The sequence below is a fragment of the Bos indicus x Bos taurus genome, chromosome X (genome assembly GCF_003369695.1).
Source record: "Bos indicus x Bos taurus breed Angus x Brahman F1 hybrid chromosome X, Bos_hybrid_MaternalHap_v2.0, whole genome shotgun sequence".
Classification (NCBI taxonomy): Eukaryota; Metazoa; Chordata; class Mammalia; order Artiodactyla; family Bovidae; genus Bos; species Bos indicus x Bos taurus.
In genome coordinates this window covers 107942697-107961535 of record NC_040105.1, presented here as the reverse complement: position 1 = coordinate 107961535, position 18839 = coordinate 107942697, and the positions used below count along the sequence as shown (strand labels likewise).

Genomic DNA, 18839 nt, shown 5'->3' with positions numbered 1-18839 from the left:
CCGGGCTGCCAGGGATGAACCAGGAAAGGCAGAGCTGAGCAGTGGCCATCTGGAGAGGTGGGAGGAGCTAGCAAAGCCAGGCCCTTTAAGGCCCCTTGGGTGGAGGCCGAGAGGCCCTGGCAAACCATCTCCACCTGGAGGGGACCCAGGCCTGCCACTCTGGGGCAGAGATGGTGTGCCACTTCTGCCAGGCCAGGGTGCTGAGCCCAAGGAGCAGGAGCATGGTGCATGTGTGCAGGCGCAAGTGCAGCAGCAGGGGGCAGGCACAAGTGCCGGACAGCAGGACCAGGAGCACCGTGGCCAGCGTCAGCAGCAGGCTCGTCAAGTGGCACAGGATGTCCTGGGGCCAGCTCTGTGGGCGTTCTGTCAGCCCCAGCTGAGTCACCTGCTGCAGAGCCTTGAGCTTGCCCATGCGATTCTTGAAGGTATCCATGACCTCCTACAGGAGGAAGACCATGAAGCTGGGACCCTGTGTCCCTGCTGCCCAGGAGCCAGAGAGTCGCAGATTGTGCCCAAGTTCCCAGATTGGCTAAGCCGGCCCCGGCCCCAGGAGAGGGCAGCGTGATCATAAAGACCAGGCGCTGCAGGGCACAGTGCCAGGCACGATCCCTTCCCTGGGCTCCGGGGGTGTCAGAGCAGACTCCCTCATCTTCTGCTGGCCTGGTCCCTATCACCACCTCCTTATCAGCCATTTCTCACAAAGGTCCCCCAGGGCTGCTCACCCAGATCTCCTTGGCTCTCTCACAGGACAGGTAGACGATTCTCTCCTTGGTGCAGGCCAGGTTCTGTTTGAGGTGGTAAATCTCGTCCAGGTGCCCCTGTAGGTGCCCATTCACCTGTCCTTCCAGCAGCACTTGTCTTGGGAGCAAAAGACAGTGACAGGCCCTGAGCAACCCTGCTCAAAGCCACACTAGATGTGGCTTCAGAACACGCCTTCCTCCTCTCTCCTCAAGCTGCAGTCGAACCCTGACTCCTCCTCCAGGTCGGTCTCAGAACACCCCAGATGCACATCAGCCAGCCACACACACATACACACACACCAATATTCATGAATCTTTTATATATATAGTCACTCTTTTGTAATGGCTTTACAAAAATAGCAATATATGAGAAGTAGAAATAGAGATCTAAACTGCCTGTGTATGCCATTAAATTCCATATATATATATATATATATACACACACCCCCACCCCAGTGTTTCGTGTGCAGTAGCTCTTCCCTAAAAATCATCTGTTGATTATCAGGATGGAACAGTCTCAAAACTCCACATAACTGTATGACTCCATGGGTAGGAAATGTCCAGCATAAGCCAATCCGTAAAGACAGAGGAGGCTGGGGGAGGGAGGAGATGGGGAGTGACTGCTAGCGGGGATGGAGCTTCTGCTGGGAGGGGTGACAGGGCCCCGGACTGAGACAGTGGCGACTATGGCGCGGCTTTGTGAATGTGAGAAAAACAGTTTAAATGGGTGAATTGTATGGGATGTCAATTATATCTCAATAAAGCTGTTATTAAAACAGAAACCAAAATTGGATTGTGGTAACGGTTACACTGCTGCTGCTGCTAAGTCGCTTCAGTTGTGTCCGACTCTGTGCGACCCCATAGACGGCAGCTCACCAGGCTGCCCCGTCCCTGGGATTCTCCAGGCAAGAACACTGGAGTGGGTTGCCATTTCAACTAAGTAAATTTACTAAAGCTCACTGAAACATACGGTTAAAATGGTACATTTTATGGCATGTAAGTAATATCTCAGTAGACCTATCAAAAAAAAAAAACACACAACATCACTACCTGTTGTTTACAGCCACATATTTAAGTAGCAAAAGTCTAAAAATATGTCTGGAAAAGCTAAGCGCCTAACAAGGATAGCAAGTGGGCAGAAGGGGGGAAGGTGAAGGGGAGAGTTTCAAGCAACTCATCTTTTAAGCTTTTATTTCTTAAATAAAATTTGAATATGTTAAGATTTGAGAAAGCTGGGGGTGGACAGATAACCTTGACCAAGTTATTCTCTGCTTTCCCTGGGTTTAGAATATTTCATGATGTCAAAAAACACTTTGAGGTCCCTCATTTGGGCACCAGCAAGGATGGGCCGGAAAGACACAGGCCAGGCAGCTTCCAGCTCTTTAAGGAAAACTGAGGAAGGCCTGACCAGAGCCAGGGTGACAATGCTGGATACCAGCGGGGGCCTGGAGTCCTGCAGAGAAGCAGAGGCAGGGATAGGAACTGGGAAGTGAGAAGTTCAGTTAGGTCCTGTTCAGGGACTTGACTGGCACGCCGTGGAGATGGTCCCCAGGCAGCTGAGAAGCTGAGACACTCATTTGTGGAAGCCAGTTCATCAAGAGTCAGTTCATGATGGTATTTCAAGGAATAGTCCATCAATCTCTGCCCTGTTCCCTGTTGACAAGAGATTGGTCTGACAACCTGACTAAGACTACCACCACAGAGAAGGGGAGAGAGTGGGGTGTCCACCCTGAAAGCAGATTCCCCCATGTCTGTCCTTCCATTCACATATGGGATGGAGCTGCAAGGACATTCAAGATATCTACCAGGTTCAAGTATATATTCATGAACATGTTCTTCATGAAGACAAAATTAGCAAGCAGATTCTTCATTAATGTATTTCTAAGAACAAATGACTATACTCTTACACACATTCTTGCAGAGACTGTTGAATAAGACAATATTAACATGTAAGGCTGTTCCCTCCATCTCCCCTTATCAGTGGGGCCACAGCAAGATCCTAGCTTGTGACACATCCCTCCCTTGGTCAAGGACTCCTCTCTGTCTGGCTCCTACAGCCACGGAGGTAGAAGCACCACCGTGCAAAATGCTCTTATGAGGGCAAAATGATGGTCAATCAAAACGCCCCTTAAATTCTTCCAAAGCTGTTAAGGCCACCCTGTCTGATAAAAATGGCCTCATACATCATTGCTGCTGCAGAAAAGTATATTCTTGTTCATAGCTGAGGATGGGCTTTGACAAACTGAGCTAGAACCTAACAGCCTGAAACATAGAGAAGTCTGAGATGGAGAGACTGAGGTGGGAAGGATGAAGCGGGCCAGATGGGGTAACCTGGTAGAGACAGAGCAACTCCTCCAAGCTCACGTGGTATATCACACACATCCTTAGAAGTGGAGGCAGCAGCAATGGTCACACACAGAGGAAAAGGGCATGTGAAGACAGAGCACAGGGAAGGGGAAGGTGCTGGCCTGGAAGACTGCAGTGACAAGGCCACAAGCTAAGGAAGCCAGCAGCCCCCGGAAGCTGGGAGAGGCTAGGAACAGATTTGCCCTTCCAGAAGGGATGCAGCCCTATCCACACGCTGACTTTGACTTCACTGTGCTGACCTCCAGAACTGAGAGAATCCATCTCTGTTGTTTGAAGCCACTAAGTTTGAGATACTTTGTTAGGACGGCCAGACGAAAGCCCTCCAACTGCATCTGGTGGGGAGAGAACAGGGACGCGGCTAAACAGCCCACCACACATGGCATGGCCTCCTACAACAGAGAATCACCTGGTCAAAAATGCCAGTAGTTTTGAGGTTGAAAAAAAAAACTGCACTTTGGTGACACCATCTAGAGTTCCCTTCCACTAGGTGACACCTGAGTTTAGGAGCCTGAAACTTCTAAGACTGACCATACCACCAAATATTGGCAAGAGCGTGCAGCAACTCAAAGTCTCACAGACTCCTAATGGGAATGTAAAATGGTACAATCATGCAGGAGACCTGGGTTGGGAAGGTTGATTCCTGGTTGGGAAGATCTTCTGGAGGAGGGCATGGCAACCCACTCTAGTATCCTTGCCTAGAGAATCCCATGGACAGAGGAGCCTGGAGGGCTACAGTCCATGGGGTTGCCAAGAGTTGGACATGACTGAGCGACTAAGCACAGCACATGCTGGAAAAGTTTCTTTAGATGTTGATTTGGCAATTTCACATACAAAAGCATATGTTCACAAAAAGACACGCATAGTGTTCACAGTAGCTCTACTCCTCACAGCCCCAACTGGTAGCAAATGAATGGGTCAATGCACTGCATTCACATCACAGAGCACTGCTGAACAAGAAGGAATGAGCCACTCCTGTGTGCAATGTGGATAAATCTCAAAACCATTACATTACGTGAAAGAAGACACAAAGTCTGATATAACATATGCTTCCATTTACATGAAATGTACCAGAACAGACAAATCCAGAGAGATGGAAAACAGATTGGTGGTTACCAGGGGCTGAGGGAAGGCAAATGGGGAGTGGCAGTGTCTCTTTCGAGAGTGATGAAAACGTTGCTGCTGCTGCTGCTGCTAAGTCGCTTCAGTCATGTTCAACTCTGTGCGACCCCATAGACGGCAGCCCACCAGGCTCCCCCGTCCCTGGGATTTTCCAGGCAAGAGTACTGGAGTGGGGTGCCATTGCCTTCTCCGATGAAAACATTGGGGAACTATTATTGATAGATGTACTTTTCATTGCACAATACCGTGAATGCACTGAATGCCATTGTACACTTTAAAATCAGCAATTTAAGCCTTTCCAGCAGTAACAACCTCCCTATGAGAACATGCCTCTTAAAAGGATCTCCCTCATCTCTCTCCAGAAGACAATAGGAAACACAAGAAGAAGCATCTGGTGCAGAGCCTCAATTCCTATTTCATGGATGTGAAATGCCCAGGGTGTTATAAAATCATCACTGTCTTTAGCCATGCACAAACGGTAGTTTTGTGTGTTGGCTGCTCTACTGTCTTCCGCCAGCTTACAGGAGGAAAAGCCAGGCTTACAGAAGGCTACTCCTGCAGACGGAAGTAGCACTAAAAGTAACCTGTATCAAGAAGAATGGGAAACCATCCCCATAAACATGTTTTGGATAAAAAAATAAAATAAAATTAATAACTTTATGTTTTGTCAATTTTGTCTCAATTGAAAAATAAAATAGCCCTCTTGAAAGCAAATACATATAACCTGTGAGAAGTGTCACAGAACTCTCCAGTTTGAAACCTCAGTCCGTGACATACCAGAGAAGACGTGACAATTGCAGGGGCCTGGGTAGTGCCCAGCTGTGGACACCGGGTGACACTTCATTGAGCTGAACATATGCCCTTGTGCCTGAGACTCTGTTTCCCCATCTGTAAAGTGGGCGCTGAATGGTACAGGTGATCAATGCTACACGCTCCCTGTTGTCACTATGACTGCGTTGTCTTCTTCAGCCCATTCACCATTTCTCTCAAGAAATCTGAGTCCTATGGACCTGCTTTTTTGTTTTTAATGTATACTAATCAAGGTAGGCTAACTGCTATAGCCAATGACCAGAACATCTTGGTGGCTGAAGACGATGCCAGTTTATTTCACAGTTCACTCGTGGTGGTGTTGGTATGAGGAAGGTGCTGACTTAGAAGCGCAACCTTGCACAATTCCCACAGAGTTTTGTGAGGAGGTAGTTTGCTCTGCTCCCCAGTACAGCTGGCAGACACTAATATGCTGTGGGTTAAGAACTTTCTAGAGCACCACAGTCCCATTGGCCTAGGCAGTATGGAAACATACAAGGAAATGCACAACTGTCCTGAGTTCTGGTCTTGCTTTACATAAATCCAACCTTGAAAAGAGGACTATAAAGAAGGCTGAGCACCGAAGAATTGATGCTTTTGAACTGTGGTGCTGGAGAAGACTCTTGAGAGTCCCTTGGACTGCAAGGAGATCCAACCAGTCCATCCTAAAAGAGATCAGTCCTAAATATTCACTGGAAGGACTGATGATGAACCTGAAGCTCCAATACTTTGGCCACCTGATGCCAAGAACTGACTCATTGGAAAAGACCCTGATGCTGGGAAAGATTGAAGGCAGGAGGAGAAGGGGACGACAGAGGATGAGATGGTTGGATGACGTCACCAACTAGATGGACTTGAGTTTGAGCAAGCTCCAGGAGATGCTGAAGGGCAGGGAAGCCTGGTGTGCTGCAGTTCATGGAGTTGCAAAGAGTTGGATGCAACAGCGATGGAACAACTACAATAACCTTGAAAAAGTCACCCCCCCAAAAAACCTGAATTGTGACTGGCTGCCTTACTTGACAGCAGGTTGCCCCTTCATACTCCTTTAACTGCCCTTCAGGGATTGGTCCAGCAGTGTCAGTGCAGGTAGGATTTCCCTATGCAAACAGAGGATGACTGCAGGGCTCAGAGGAGGGAGCTTGGCACCTATGAGGGTGGCTAGCACCCCAAGAAGGGCTCAGTAGAAATGGGGATGTCCTTGAGAGATTGAGTTTGCCTTTTTTTTCCTATTAGTGGACCCTAGTCTGGTCTTGAAAGTAAAAGTGAAAGTGTCAAGTTGCTCAGTCCTATTGGACTCTGTGACCCCATGGACTGTAGCCCATCAGGTCGTCTGTCCATGGGATTTCCCAGGCAAGAATACTGGAGTGGTTTGCCGTGCCCTTCTCCAGGGGATCTTCCCAAACCCAGGGATCAAACCCAGGTCACCCATATTGCAGGCCGTTTCTTTACTGTCTGAGCCACCAGGGAAGCCTCTTGGATGAATAAAATCAACCCACCGCACCAGGGGCTGAGGAGGAGAGAAAGCATTCCCTGGAAGGCAGTAATTTTTAGAACATATCACCCACGTGGGAGCTTATGCCTCAACTTAGCCATGAGCCCAGTTGATGGGGTCAGGGCAGACAAGGCAATTCCACTCATGTATCATCTGCCACTCCAAGAGGAACACTGATACCACCCCCGCCCTCCCCAGAGCCCAGGTGGCCAGGAGCTCCACCTCACCTGGACTTTTCCTTCTGAAGGGACTCCAGCAATGCTTGCAGGTCAGTCAGATACTGCTCCCTGAGGCTCTGGTAGGACCCCTGCAGGCTCAAGTGGACCATCTTCACCTCTCTCAGCTCCTCCTTCATCTTCTGCCCCAGCAGGGCTCGTGGCTGGGCCCCACACTTGCTCTCCAAGGACCTCTGCTGCTGGCAGGCTGGGAAATGAGCCTGGAGAGGGACGTGTCTGATAACAGTGGACAGGTCGCTGGATGAGCAGTCTTCTCCACCTGGCCAGGGGGGCTCTGTACACAGAACCTTTTCACGGGGCTGCTTGCAGTTGTTGTCCAGGCTGCTTTTGGTCCCCAGCACTAAGTCCTTGGGCCTGCAGCCCTCCTCTAGCTCCTGCAGCTGCTGATGACACTGGCGGAGCCTTCGCTCAATCTGGGCGATGGTGGCAGAGGTTCGCTGGTTCACCTTCTCAAAGGCTTGCCGGATGTGGGGGGCCTGGTGCCGGTCGGCCTTGGATACCAGTTTGAGGTAGCCCACTGTGTTCTCATCGCGGCTGGCCTTCTCCACCCTCAGCTGCTCTGAGAGGTAGAGGATACAGTGCTTGATGCTGTCCTGTATGTTCCGGGTCAGCTCCCCATCTGAAAGGCTGGAGTGGCCACTGGGGCCATCCTCGCTGGATGACAGGGATCTGCAGGAGGGGACACTGGAGGAGAGGATGGTAGTTGGGCCCTTGGTGTATTCTGTCTGCATTGGGAGATAAGAATCACAAAACGGGTACTTCCATAAGAGGCAAACAATTGGAGAATCAGACTCATTACTCCACCCTAAACAATACTTCCAGGTGTGAGCAGGTATTTACATGCCCTACATGCACTTCCATGTACATGCCTTCCATGTACTTACATGTGCAAAAACATGTGTGAGTACATGCGACACAGACTGGACATGCTTTATGGGCATGGCATACCTCACTGTGATCTCCAGGTGGCTAGCACACCCTCCACATCTGCCCTGTCTGTTCCTGAACTTCTCTTCAAAGATTTACCAGCTGTGAATCTCATTTTATAGAGAACTGTTATTGTGAAGCATGGAATAAACTCATTTCCCTCAACTCATACAGCTTGCTATATTGCTACTGCCAGGTGGACAGAAGGGAGAGGCATGGAGATTTGCAGCCTAACAGGTTGATTCCTTCACCTAATCATTCTTTGAACACATATTCCTGAGTCTGCCATGTGGAACAGAAGGCAGACACATTCTGTACTCTCATAGAGCTGACCATGCAGGGTGGATGGTTCTACTGTAACACAAAGGAGTCTCTTACATGGAAAGGGATAATAGTAAGCACACTGCCTTGGAGACAGAGCCCAGTTCAAATCCTGACACCACCACTCTGAGACCTTGAGCACTCAGAGGGTCAGATTTCTCACTTCTAAAATAAAATTGGCCATAAGAGCATAACTGGAACACAGGAGACCAGGGCAGAGTAGACAGTGATGAACTAGGAGAGATAGGTATGATCAGGACAGGTGGAGCCTCTGTTCTGTCCCTACTTTTTAACTAAAAACACCTTCATGAATGTGTTTGATCTGAAAATGCTCTCCCAGTGGAGAGCCAGGAATGATTATATTGTAATAGATATTTTGGTTCCGTGTATTTTATTCTATGCAAATTATACCTTAATCTTAAAAAAGAAATGTGATACCACTATGCACCGAGCAGAGTGGCAAAATTTAGACTAACAGTAATAAATCTCAGACAGGATATGAAACAACAGGAACCCTCCATCACTCCTGGTGGGAGAGTAAATGGTGTAAAACTTTGGGGAAAGCATTTGGTAATATCATGAAGTTGAAGACATGCATGCTGAATGGCCCAGGTACGCTCATGGCTTAGATGGTAAAGAATCTGCCTGCAATGCAGGAGACCCAGGTTTGATCCTTGGGTGGGGAAGATCCCCTGGAGAAAGGAATGGCAACCCACTCCAGCATTTCTGCCTGGAAAATTCCATGGATAGAGGAGCCTGGCAAGCTACAGGCCATGGGACCACCGCAAAGAGTCAGACACGACTGAGCGACTAACACACTAATGCTGAATGGCCTGGCAATTACATACTTAGATATACCCTTGAGAGGCAGGTACAATAATACTCCCAATAATCAACTGCTAGAAACAACCCACCTGGTCTATAGATCAAAGAATATGTAAGTGAACTGTAATATATTCAGTAATATACTACAGCAATGGCACTTCCCAGGTGGCACTAGTGGTAAAGAACCCACCTACCAATGTAGGAGACATAAGAGACATGAGTTCGATCCCTGGGTCGGGAAGATTCTCTGGAGGAGGGAATGGCAACCCACTACAGTATTCTTGCCTGGAGAATCCTATGGACAGAGGAGCCTGGCAGGCCGCAGTCCATGGGGTTACAAACAGTTGGACACGACTGAAGCAACTTGGCACGCACCCACGCATACAGCAATAAAAATAAACTACAGTCTTGAAAACATGAATGAACAAGTATAATGTTAAACAAAAGGAGTCAAACGCAGAAGAATCCATACAATATATGGCTCTATTCATATAAAGTTCAGTTCAGTTCAGTCACTCAGTCATGTCCGATTCTTTGCAACCCCATGTACTGTAGCATGCCAGGCTTCCCTGTCTATCACTAACTCCCAGATTTACTCAAACTCATGTCCACTGAGTCAGTGATGCCATCCAACCATCTCATCCTCTGTTTTCCCCGTCTCCTCCCACTTCATATCAAGTTCAAAAGCAGATAAAATGAAATGATGTTGTTCAGGGATGCATACAGAGGAAGTAAAGTTATAAAGAAACACATGGGCTTTAGTAGCATAATCATCAGGATAGTGGTTCCTGAAATTTCCACTAGAGCGAGAGAAGGAGATTGTGATTGGGAGAAACATGTGGAAGCTAGGGTGCTTGATCTGGGTGGTAGCTAAATGTGTGTTTACATTATCACTACTTCCTAAACTAAATGTTGAGGTTTTTGCACCTTTATATGCATATGCCAAATTTCACAATTTTTAAAAGTTTTTAAATGTTCAACACATGGCTTTAATAGTGGATTAGAAATGGCTTGAGAAACAATTAATAAATTGTAAAACAGAGCTAAAGAAAGCATCCAGAATGTAGCACAGAGGCACAAAGAAATAGAAAACCTGAAAATACCGAAAAATAGGACACACTGAAGACAGAATGAGAAAGTCTAACAAAAAAGTAACTGCCATGCCACAGGGAGAGGACAGCCTCAGGTAACAGCAAGACTTTAAGAGATAGTCACTAAGAACTTTCCAAAATTGATGAAAAACATAAATCCAAAAATTCAAGAAGCCCAAGATAAACCAAACAGGATAAAACACAAATATATACAAATCTAGACACAGATCTTAGAAGCAGCCAGATTTAAAAAGCTGATTACCTTTAAAACCATGACTTTTAGACTGAAAGCTGCCTTCTCAGTAGCATCAATGAAATCCAGAAGAGAGTTGAATAATATCTTCAATACACTGACAGAGTAACTGTCAAAGAGAAAAAAAATAGGTCACATTCAAAGAATCAGAAGCGAGAATGTTTTCCGACTTTTCAGTGAAGCACTAAGAATTAGAAAACATTGAAGCAATGCCTTCAAAATGTGGAGGGGAAACAATTTTCTCACCTAGAAGTCTACAACCAAACTGTCAATTTTCAGGTTAGACTAAAGATTTTTCCAGCATGAAAGAACTCAAATAGTTTACTTTCTCTGCATTCTTTTTTTTTTTTTTCTGGAAGCTACTAGAGAAGATGTGCCACTAAAACCAGAGAAAAACCTAAGAAAGAAGTAGAGATGGGATCCATGAAACCGGGGTCTCAAGCCCAAAAAAAGTCAAGTGCAATCTCCAGGATGATGGAAGGGGAGACCAAGCTGGATGTGTGCCTGGAGGGCAAGTCAAAAGGCTCCAGGAAAGAGTGCTCCAAGTGAATGAAATCAATGGCATACTGTAGGACATCTTTCAGCAGCTTGCAAGGAGAGAGAGCCAGTTTGGGAAAGTACTGCCCTATGGTAAGTAGTAGAGAACAAGCAACACGGGGGTGGGGAGAAACAGTGTTAACTCTAAAGACAACAAACTATCAAGACAGGGGACTTCCCTAGTGGTCCAGTGGCCAAGACTCCACACTCCCAATGCAGGGGGCCTCGGTTTGAGCCCTGGTCAGGGAACTAGACGCCCCCCCATACTGCAACTATTGACCCTGCAGAGTCAAATAAATAAATATTTTTTAAAATATATCAAGAGAGAAAGGAAAAATAATCAGGGTTGTCATAGACTTGATAATGTGAACACCAAGGAATGACCTAATGCAGATCATTGTATACTGTCTTGGGAGGATGGGGGTGGTGGAAGAGCTACATCATCATCTTTTATTCTAAGAATAGTCAGTAATTCCTAAAATCTAAAGAAATAGCACTATAAACAATTTATTTAGAGAGTTGGAAGTAAATGCCAAAAGAAACAGCTAAAAGGGATGAATATAGTTGATTCTGGGGAATAGATGGATGAATGTGGGTCAAGCAACAGATTGCTATTTTTGTAATAAACCTTATAGGGGAACCCTTTTCCTCTTTGAACCAGGGGTTGGCAAACTCTGGGCTGGTTTTGTACATGGATGAGCTAAGTATGGTTTTTACATTTAAATGGTTGAAAAAAATCAAAAGAAGGACATTTTCTGGCATGTGAAAATGATGTGAGGTTCAAATTTCAGTGTCCGAAGTGTTATTAGCACACAGCCACACTGGTTCACTTATATATAGTCTCTGACCAACTTTGTGTCATAACAAAGGTCCAGTTGAGCAGCTAAAACAAAGAACATGTGGCCTCAAATATTTACTATCTGGCCCTTTATAGAAACAGTTTGCTGATCCCTGCTTTAAACTATGTTCATACATACCACTAAATAAATGAAAGAACTAAGTATTTTTAAAGGAAGTAGGTAATACAGAAAATTAAAATTTGCTAATGACTTGTTCTATTGGGGAATTTTATAGATATCATATAAAACTCAAAATTGAGGTGACCTAAATTGGAAGGAAATCAAAAAAAAAGAGAGAATATAGGTATATATGTAGCTGGTTCACTTCACCGTACAGCATAACCTAACACCACACTGTAAAGCAACTATACCCCAATAAAAATTATTTAATTAACTCATTGACTACACTAAAGCCTTTGACTGTGTGGATCACAACAAACTGTGGGAAATTCTTAAAGAGATGGGAATACCAGACCACCTTACCTACCTCCTGAGAAACCTATATGCAGGTCAGAAAGTAACAGAACAGGACATGGATCAACAGACTGGTTCAAAATTAGGAAAGGAGTATTTCAAGGCTTTATATTGTCACCCTGCTTATTTAACTTTTATACAGAGTACCTCATGTAAAATGCCACACTGGATGAATCACAAGCTGGAATCAAGATTGCCAGGAGAAATACCAATAACCTGAGATATGCAGACGACACCACCCTAATGGCAGAAAGTTAAGAGGAACTAAAGAGCCTCTTGATGAAACTGAAAGAGGAGAGTGAAAAAGCTGGCTTAAAACTCAACATTCCAAAAACTAAGATCATGGCATCCGGTCCCATCACTACATGGCAAATAGATGGGGAAACAATGGAAACAGTAACAGACTTTATTTTGGGGGGCTCCAAAATCACTGCAGATGGTGACTGTAGCCATGAAATTAAAAGATGCTTGCTCCTTGTAAGAAAAGGTATGACCAATCTAGACAGCATATTAAAAAGCAGAGACATCACTTTTCTGACAAAGGTCCATACAGTCAAAGCTATGGTTTTTCCAGTAGTCATGTATGGATGTGAGAGTTGGACCATAAAGAAAGCTGAGCACCAAGGAATTGATGCTTTTGAACTGTGGTGTTGGAGAAGATTCTTGAGCGAGATCAAACAAGCCACTCCTAAAGGAAATCAATCCCGAATATTCATTGGAAGGACTGAAGCTGAAGCTCCAATACTTCGGCCACCTGATGTGAACAACTGACTCACTGGAAAAAGACCCTGATGCTGGGAAAGATTGAAGGCAGGAGGAGAAGGGGACGACAGAGGATGAGATGGTTGGATGGCATCACCGACTCAATGGGCATGAGTTTGAGCAAGCTCCGGTAGCTGGTGATGGACAGGGAGGCCTAGCATGCTGTAGTCCATGGGATTGCAAAGAGTCAGATATGACTGAGCAGCTGAAATGAACTGAACTGAACTGAGGGAGGCCTGGAATGCTACAGTCCATAGGATATAAAGAGTCGGACACAACTGAGTGACTGAACAACAAAATGTAATTAGGAAAACTCAAAATTGAGAGAAGAATAGGTTGGTGAAAAAAAAATGCAAGGCCACTAGTGGAAAAAAGAGACAGGTACATACCATCCAAATAACCAAGGGAAGAAAGAAAGGAACTTGATTAATTCAAAAAGCAGAAGGAAAGGAGGAACAAAAATAAATGGGATACCAGAGTAAATATAAAATAGGATGGCAATAAGATGTGATTATCAGTGACTGTATATCATGTTCTCAAGACTAACACTCCATACTGTAAATATGTCAGTCCTCTACTTATTAATATATGAAAAATAAGTGAAAGTTACAGTCAGCCATGTCTGACTCTTTGTGACTCCATGGACTATACAGTCCACGGAATTCTCCAGGCCAGAATACTGGAGTGGGTAGCCTTTCCCTTCTCCAGCATTAATGTATAAATTTAATAAAATCCCAATTTAAAACCCAATGGGACTGTCTTATGAATCTTAGATTAGCTAATACCAAAATTTACTTGGAAGAGAAAATGAAAAACAGTAGCTAAGAAATTTTAAGAAAAATAAATAGTCTTGGGATATTATATGTGGCTATATATAAAATAAATTAAGTTAGAGTGCTACTTTACATTACAGAGACATCAGTGTCCCAACAAAGATCCATATAGTCAAAGCTATGATTTTTCTAGTAGTCATATACGGATGTGAGAGTTGGACCATAAAGAAGGCTGAGCACCAAAGAATTGATGCTTTCAAACTGTGGTGCCGGAACAGACTCTTAAGAGTCCCTTGGACAGCAAGGAGATCAAACCACTCAACCATAAAGGAAATCAACACTGAATAGTCATTGGAAGGACTGATGCTGAAGCTGAAGCCCCAATACTTCGCCCACCTGATGTGAAGAGCCAACTCATTAGAAAAAGACCCTGATGCTGGGGAAGACTGAGGGCAGAGGGAGAAGGGGGCGACAGAGGATGAGATGGTTGGATGGCATCACCAAGTCAATGGACACGAGTTTGAGCAAACTCCAGGAGATAGTGAAGAACAGGGAAGCCTGGCATATTGTGACTCATGGGGTCAAAAACAGCTGGACACGACTTAGTGACTAAACAACAACAGTAAGAAAGCCGAGACAGCATAGAGTACTAAACATAAAAATGAAACTAAAAAGGTATCAGAAGGACACAATAGGAAATGTTTTTGTAATCTTTGTGTGGAGAACATCTTTCTGAACAAGTCTCAAGCCAAAATGCCATAAAGGAAAAGATTTACATATTGTAAATGTACTACATTAATTTTTTTTTAAATCTATAAACCTTCTTATAGTGAAAGAAGTATAAAATTAAAAAGAAGCAACATTTCAGCTTGGTTCAAAACTTGCTCCTTAAAAATGAAGTATCTCCTGATAAACTTATTCAGCTCAGTTCAGTCGCTCAGTCGTGTCCGCCTCTTTCCAACCCCGTGGACTGCAGCAGCATGCCAGGCTTCCCTGTCCGTCACCAACTCCCTGAGCCTGCTCACATAAACTCATTAGGTGTTGCCAAAAAAAAAGTATCTCCATTAATATTTTTAAAAAGCAACAGATTAAAAGATCTGCAATACCTGTAAGAGACAAAGGACTAATCAACATAATAGTTTTTAAATTCCTACAAATTAGGAAGCTAAAGATAATTTACCAAACATAAGAACAGTAAAGGGTTGTAACAGTCAATTCAGAAAGGATGAACTACGAATGCCAGTAAACGTACAAAAAAATGTACAACTGCAAGTAAATCAGGCAGACATGAAACGAATGATTAAAAACGGTTTTCTTATCCATCAGAAGGCCGGACATTAAAAATATAAACAATATTCATTGTTGACGGGGACCTGGGGAAAGGTGCACTCACATAACTGCGAATAGAATGACACAGAGGTTCTGGGTTTCACTGCGCCATTATCACTGCACGAAGCCTTTAACCCAGCAAGGACGTGGGTCCCTGGCCGCCTTTAGGGCCATTGTGGGAGCTCTCGGGAGAGCGGCAGGTTTGAACTAAGTGGCTGAAATAAGGGTGTGTTGGTGCAGAGAAGGTGCCAGGGGGACCACGAAAGAGCACCTCAGAGTCACAGGGACGAGCTCCGTGGCCTTGCTGATTGGGGCTTTCAGAAAGATGTAAAGTTAACGGGAGTCCCTTTAAGTCGTTGGACGCACAGCAGCTCAACGGTTTGGTGGGGTTTGAAGTACAGAAGTTTCTAGAAAAAGAAACGAGGTCCGTGCAGAAACGCCTTGCTGCCTTAAGACGCTCAGACCGCTTCACCTTTTGTGAACCGCGTTCCCCACCCCCGCTCCCCCTCGCCACCGCCGGACATTGGGCTTCTGTGGGGCTGGAGAGGGGGCAGCTGCCAACTGGAAAATTCCAGCGTGGCTTTTATCATAGTGTGAGAAAATGCACAAAACAAACGTAACCACTGTAACTCTTTTAAAGCTTGTGAAAGCACAGGTACTCCGTTATTCCAGTCAGCACGTATCGCAACCATCGCATCATCTAGTTCCAAAAATTGATTATCACCCCCCCACCCCCCGCAAAGTAGACTCTGGTGCTGGTGCGGAGGAAGCTCTCTTTGAGTTGACAGGACAAGCGCAGATACAAAGGACTAATCTCAAGGTATCTCGAATAATGTGCAATATATGAAAGACAAATATTCAAAATCCGCGGGATTGGAGGGCGCGCGGAGGGAGCGGCGCGCGGAGGGAGCGGCGCGCGGAGGGAGCGGCGCGCGGAGGGAGCGGCACGTTTGTACACCGCGCAGCACACTCCGCTGTATTTGCTCCTCAGACGCGGGCGTGTTCGCAGCTATGGCCGACGCTGAGGCGAGCGCCACGATGGCGGACGAAGCCAAACCTGACTCGAAGACTTTGCAGATTCTGCGGGACATGGCCAATCGCCTGCGCATCCATTCCATCAGGGCCACCTGCGCCTCGAGTTCTGGGTAAGGCGCCCTCGTCGAAGCTCGGGTCGTTGAGCGGCTCGCCCTGCGGGACGCCTGTGGAGAGAGTTGAGGGAGCTGTCGGGGGGCGGGGAGGGCTTGGTTGTGGAGGCCCCGTTTCATGCTCTCCGGGTTTGGCTGCCATATGCTCCGGCAGCCACCCCTCTCGGGCCCGTGGCCGGCCGACAGTGGCGGCCCGGGGCCTCCGGTCTCTCAGGTTAACGGAGAAGAGCCCGGACGCGACGGGCGGAGCGCGTGGCCCGGGCGGCTAGCATGGGAGCGGGAGCGGCCTGGCGCTGTTTGTGTGAGGAGTTGTCCTCGTCGCCAAGGCCTCGAACCCAGTAGATGGAGTTCGGAGAAATAAAGCTTAAAAGAAAGTGATGGGGGAGTAAGAATCCGAGCAAAGGGGAAACTGTTGCTTCTGCTGGTATTTTGTCGAAGATGTTTACGTCAATATTCATAAGAGATATTGCAGTTAGTTTTCTTGGAAGATATTTGTCTGCCTTTAGCATCGGTATAAGGGCTGTTCTGGCCCAGAGTGAGTTTTAACGTGTTCTCTTCAGGGTTTTTTGGGTGTTTTTTTTTTTTTTTTTTTTTTTTCCCCCTGGAAGAGTTGGAAGAGGATTGAGGATTCGGCAGTGAGGCCATCAGGTTCAAAGTTTTTCTTTGTCATGGAGCTTTTCCACTACTGATACAACTTCCGTATTGTAGATTTATTCAGATTTTCTCTTTGTGATTCAGTCTTCTTCGATTTTGTTTCTAGAAATTTCTAGGTTAAACGATTTATTGCCATACAATTGTTCGCAGTACTTGATAGTGCTTTTTATGTCTGTTGAATTGGTGGTTATAGCCTTACTTTCATTCCTGACATGAAATTAGTAATTTCGAATCTGATTTAGTACATTTAGTAATTTTCTTTTTCATTTATTCTAGTTAAAGGTTTGTTAATTTTGTTAATCTATTCAAAGAACCAACTTCTGTTTTGGTTCATTTTCTACATTGTTTTCCTAGTCTATTTGTTTCTGCTCTAGTATTTTATTACTTTTTCCATTTTAGTAGCTTTGATTTAGTTCTGCGTTTTTCAGTAAGTTGTGAACTTAAGGGCTTCCCCTGGTGACTGCGACCGTAAAGAGCCTGCCTGCAATGCGCGAGACCCAGGTTAGATCCCTGGATCCGGAGGATCCTGTGGAGAAGGAAATGGCCTCCCACTCCAATATTCTTGCCTGGAAAATCCCATGGATGGAGGAGCCTGGCGGGCTACAGTCCATGGGGTCGCAAAAAGTCGGACAGGACTGAGCGAGCTCACTTTCTTTCACTGTGCACTTAGGTTTGTTTGTTTGTTTAGTTGTTTGTTTGTTTTTTTTCCCTTGAGAGACTTTTTATTTATCTATTTATCGGCCTCACCGTGCAGCTTGCAAGATCTTACTTGCCGGACTGGGGATCGAACCAGGGCCCAGAGTAATGAAAGCGCCGAGTTCCAACGACTGCACCGCCAGGGGATTCCCAGAGATAGTTCTTTTTTAATGCAATCATTTATAGCTATAAACTTCTCTCATCACTGCTTTTGCCACATCCCACAAATTTTGGTATAATGTGTATTTCATTTGTCTCTAAAAGTTCATCAGCTTTTCTTGCAATTTCTTCTTTGACCTATTCATTTAAGTACACTGTGGAGAATTTTTGTTTTCTTTTAAAATTGAATTATAGTTGACTTGCAATATTAATGTCAGGTGTACAATTCAGTGATTCAATATTTTTACAGATTATACTGCATATAAAGTTATTTTAAGAGTGTGTTGCCTAATTCCCACAAATGTGTAAGCTTTACCATTTTCCTTCTATTATTGACTTCTAACTTCACCCTGTCATGGAGATGTGTGTGGTTCTGTTTTTTTTTTTTACACTTACATTTTGCTCCCTTCACCTTCTAAATTAATAATGGTTTACATTTTCTCAAGAGATCTCTAACAGGAGTATCCACTTAAGGGATACTTGAAAGCCAAGAGGTTTAACTCTCCATTTTCTGTATTGTGAAATTTGAAAGGGGAGATTAGTAATACCCATGAGCTGCACTTAAAATCTTACTCTTCTGACTTTTGGGGCATGGCAGGGCTCTATAGTGCCTGCCTGGACGCCCATGAAAGCTGCTTTTTAAGAGCAAGGGTTGTTTCATTCTGTAAGGGCCTCAAGTTACTCCACCATGAGAAACTTCTCAGTCTGACCATTTACTTCCTAAAAGAAATTCACTTTAGGTAGTAGAATGCATTTTATTCATTGGGGTTTTTTAAAATTTTCTTTCCCAGTGTTATTGAGATGTAATTGAGCACACGGGGCTTCCCTGGTGGCTCAGCAATAAAGAATATGCCTGCCAATGCAGGAGATGAGGGTTTGATCCATGGAGAAGGAAATAGCAACCCACTCAAGTATTCTTGCCTAGGAAATCCCATGGACAGAGGAGCCTGGCAGACTATAGTCCATGGGGTCACTCAGAGTGGGACACGACCTAGCAACTAAACAATTGAGCACACAGCATTAATATATTAGCATAATAATTTGATTTAAATATATTGTAAAATGATGACCACAGGTTTATTTACCATCCACCATCTCATAGATATAACGGAAAAGAAAAATGTTTTTTCCTTGTAATGAAAACTCTTAGGATCTACTCTTTTAACAACTAAAGTATATATCATACAGCAGTGTTAACTACAGTCATTTAGTTGTGTTTTACTTCCCATATCTGGAAGTTTGTAGCTTTTGACAACTTTATCCAATTCCAGCTCCCCCCAACCCCCACCTCTG

At 45.0% G+C, this 18839-nt stretch overlaps 3 protein-coding genes across 3 annotated transcripts in view; 2 read left to right on the top strand and 1 right to left on the bottom strand.

Annotated features, from left to right (window-relative positions):
* Nucleotides 1-55: 55 nt before the first annotated feature.
* TEX28 (testis expressed 28) lies at nucleotides 56-7628 on the bottom strand. Its single transcript, XM_027535443.1, has 4 exons — nucleotides 7611-7628; nucleotides 6753-7519; nucleotides 723-858; nucleotides 56-439 (listed from the first exon to the last, which is right to left on the bottom strand). The coding sequence occupies exons 1-4, from the start codon at nucleotides 7626-7628 to the stop codon at nucleotides 86-88; spliced, it is 1275 nt and encodes a 424-aa protein (XP_027391244.1). The 3' UTR covers nucleotides 56-85.
* Nucleotides 1373-4797, top strand: LOC113887486 (40S ribosomal protein S27-like). The gene is made up of 2 exons (XM_027534620.1): nucleotides 1373-1429; nucleotides 4567-4797. Exons 1-2 carry the CDS (start codon nucleotides 1373-1375, stop codon nucleotides 4795-4797), a joined length of 288 nt encoding a protein of 95 aa, XP_027390421.1.
* An 8197-nt stretch (nucleotides 7629-15825) lies between the features above and the next one.
* The window catches only part of TKTL1 (transketolase like 1), a 28500-nt gene continuing 25486 nt past the window's right edge, over nucleotides 15826-18839 (top strand). Inside the window, exon 1 of the mRNA XM_027534796.1 lies at nucleotides 15826-16037. Coding sequence (XP_027390597.1) covers nucleotides 15904-16037 — 134 coding nt within the window. The 5' untranslated portion in view covers nucleotides 15826-15903. The remainder of the gene's footprint in view (nucleotides 16038-18839) is intronic.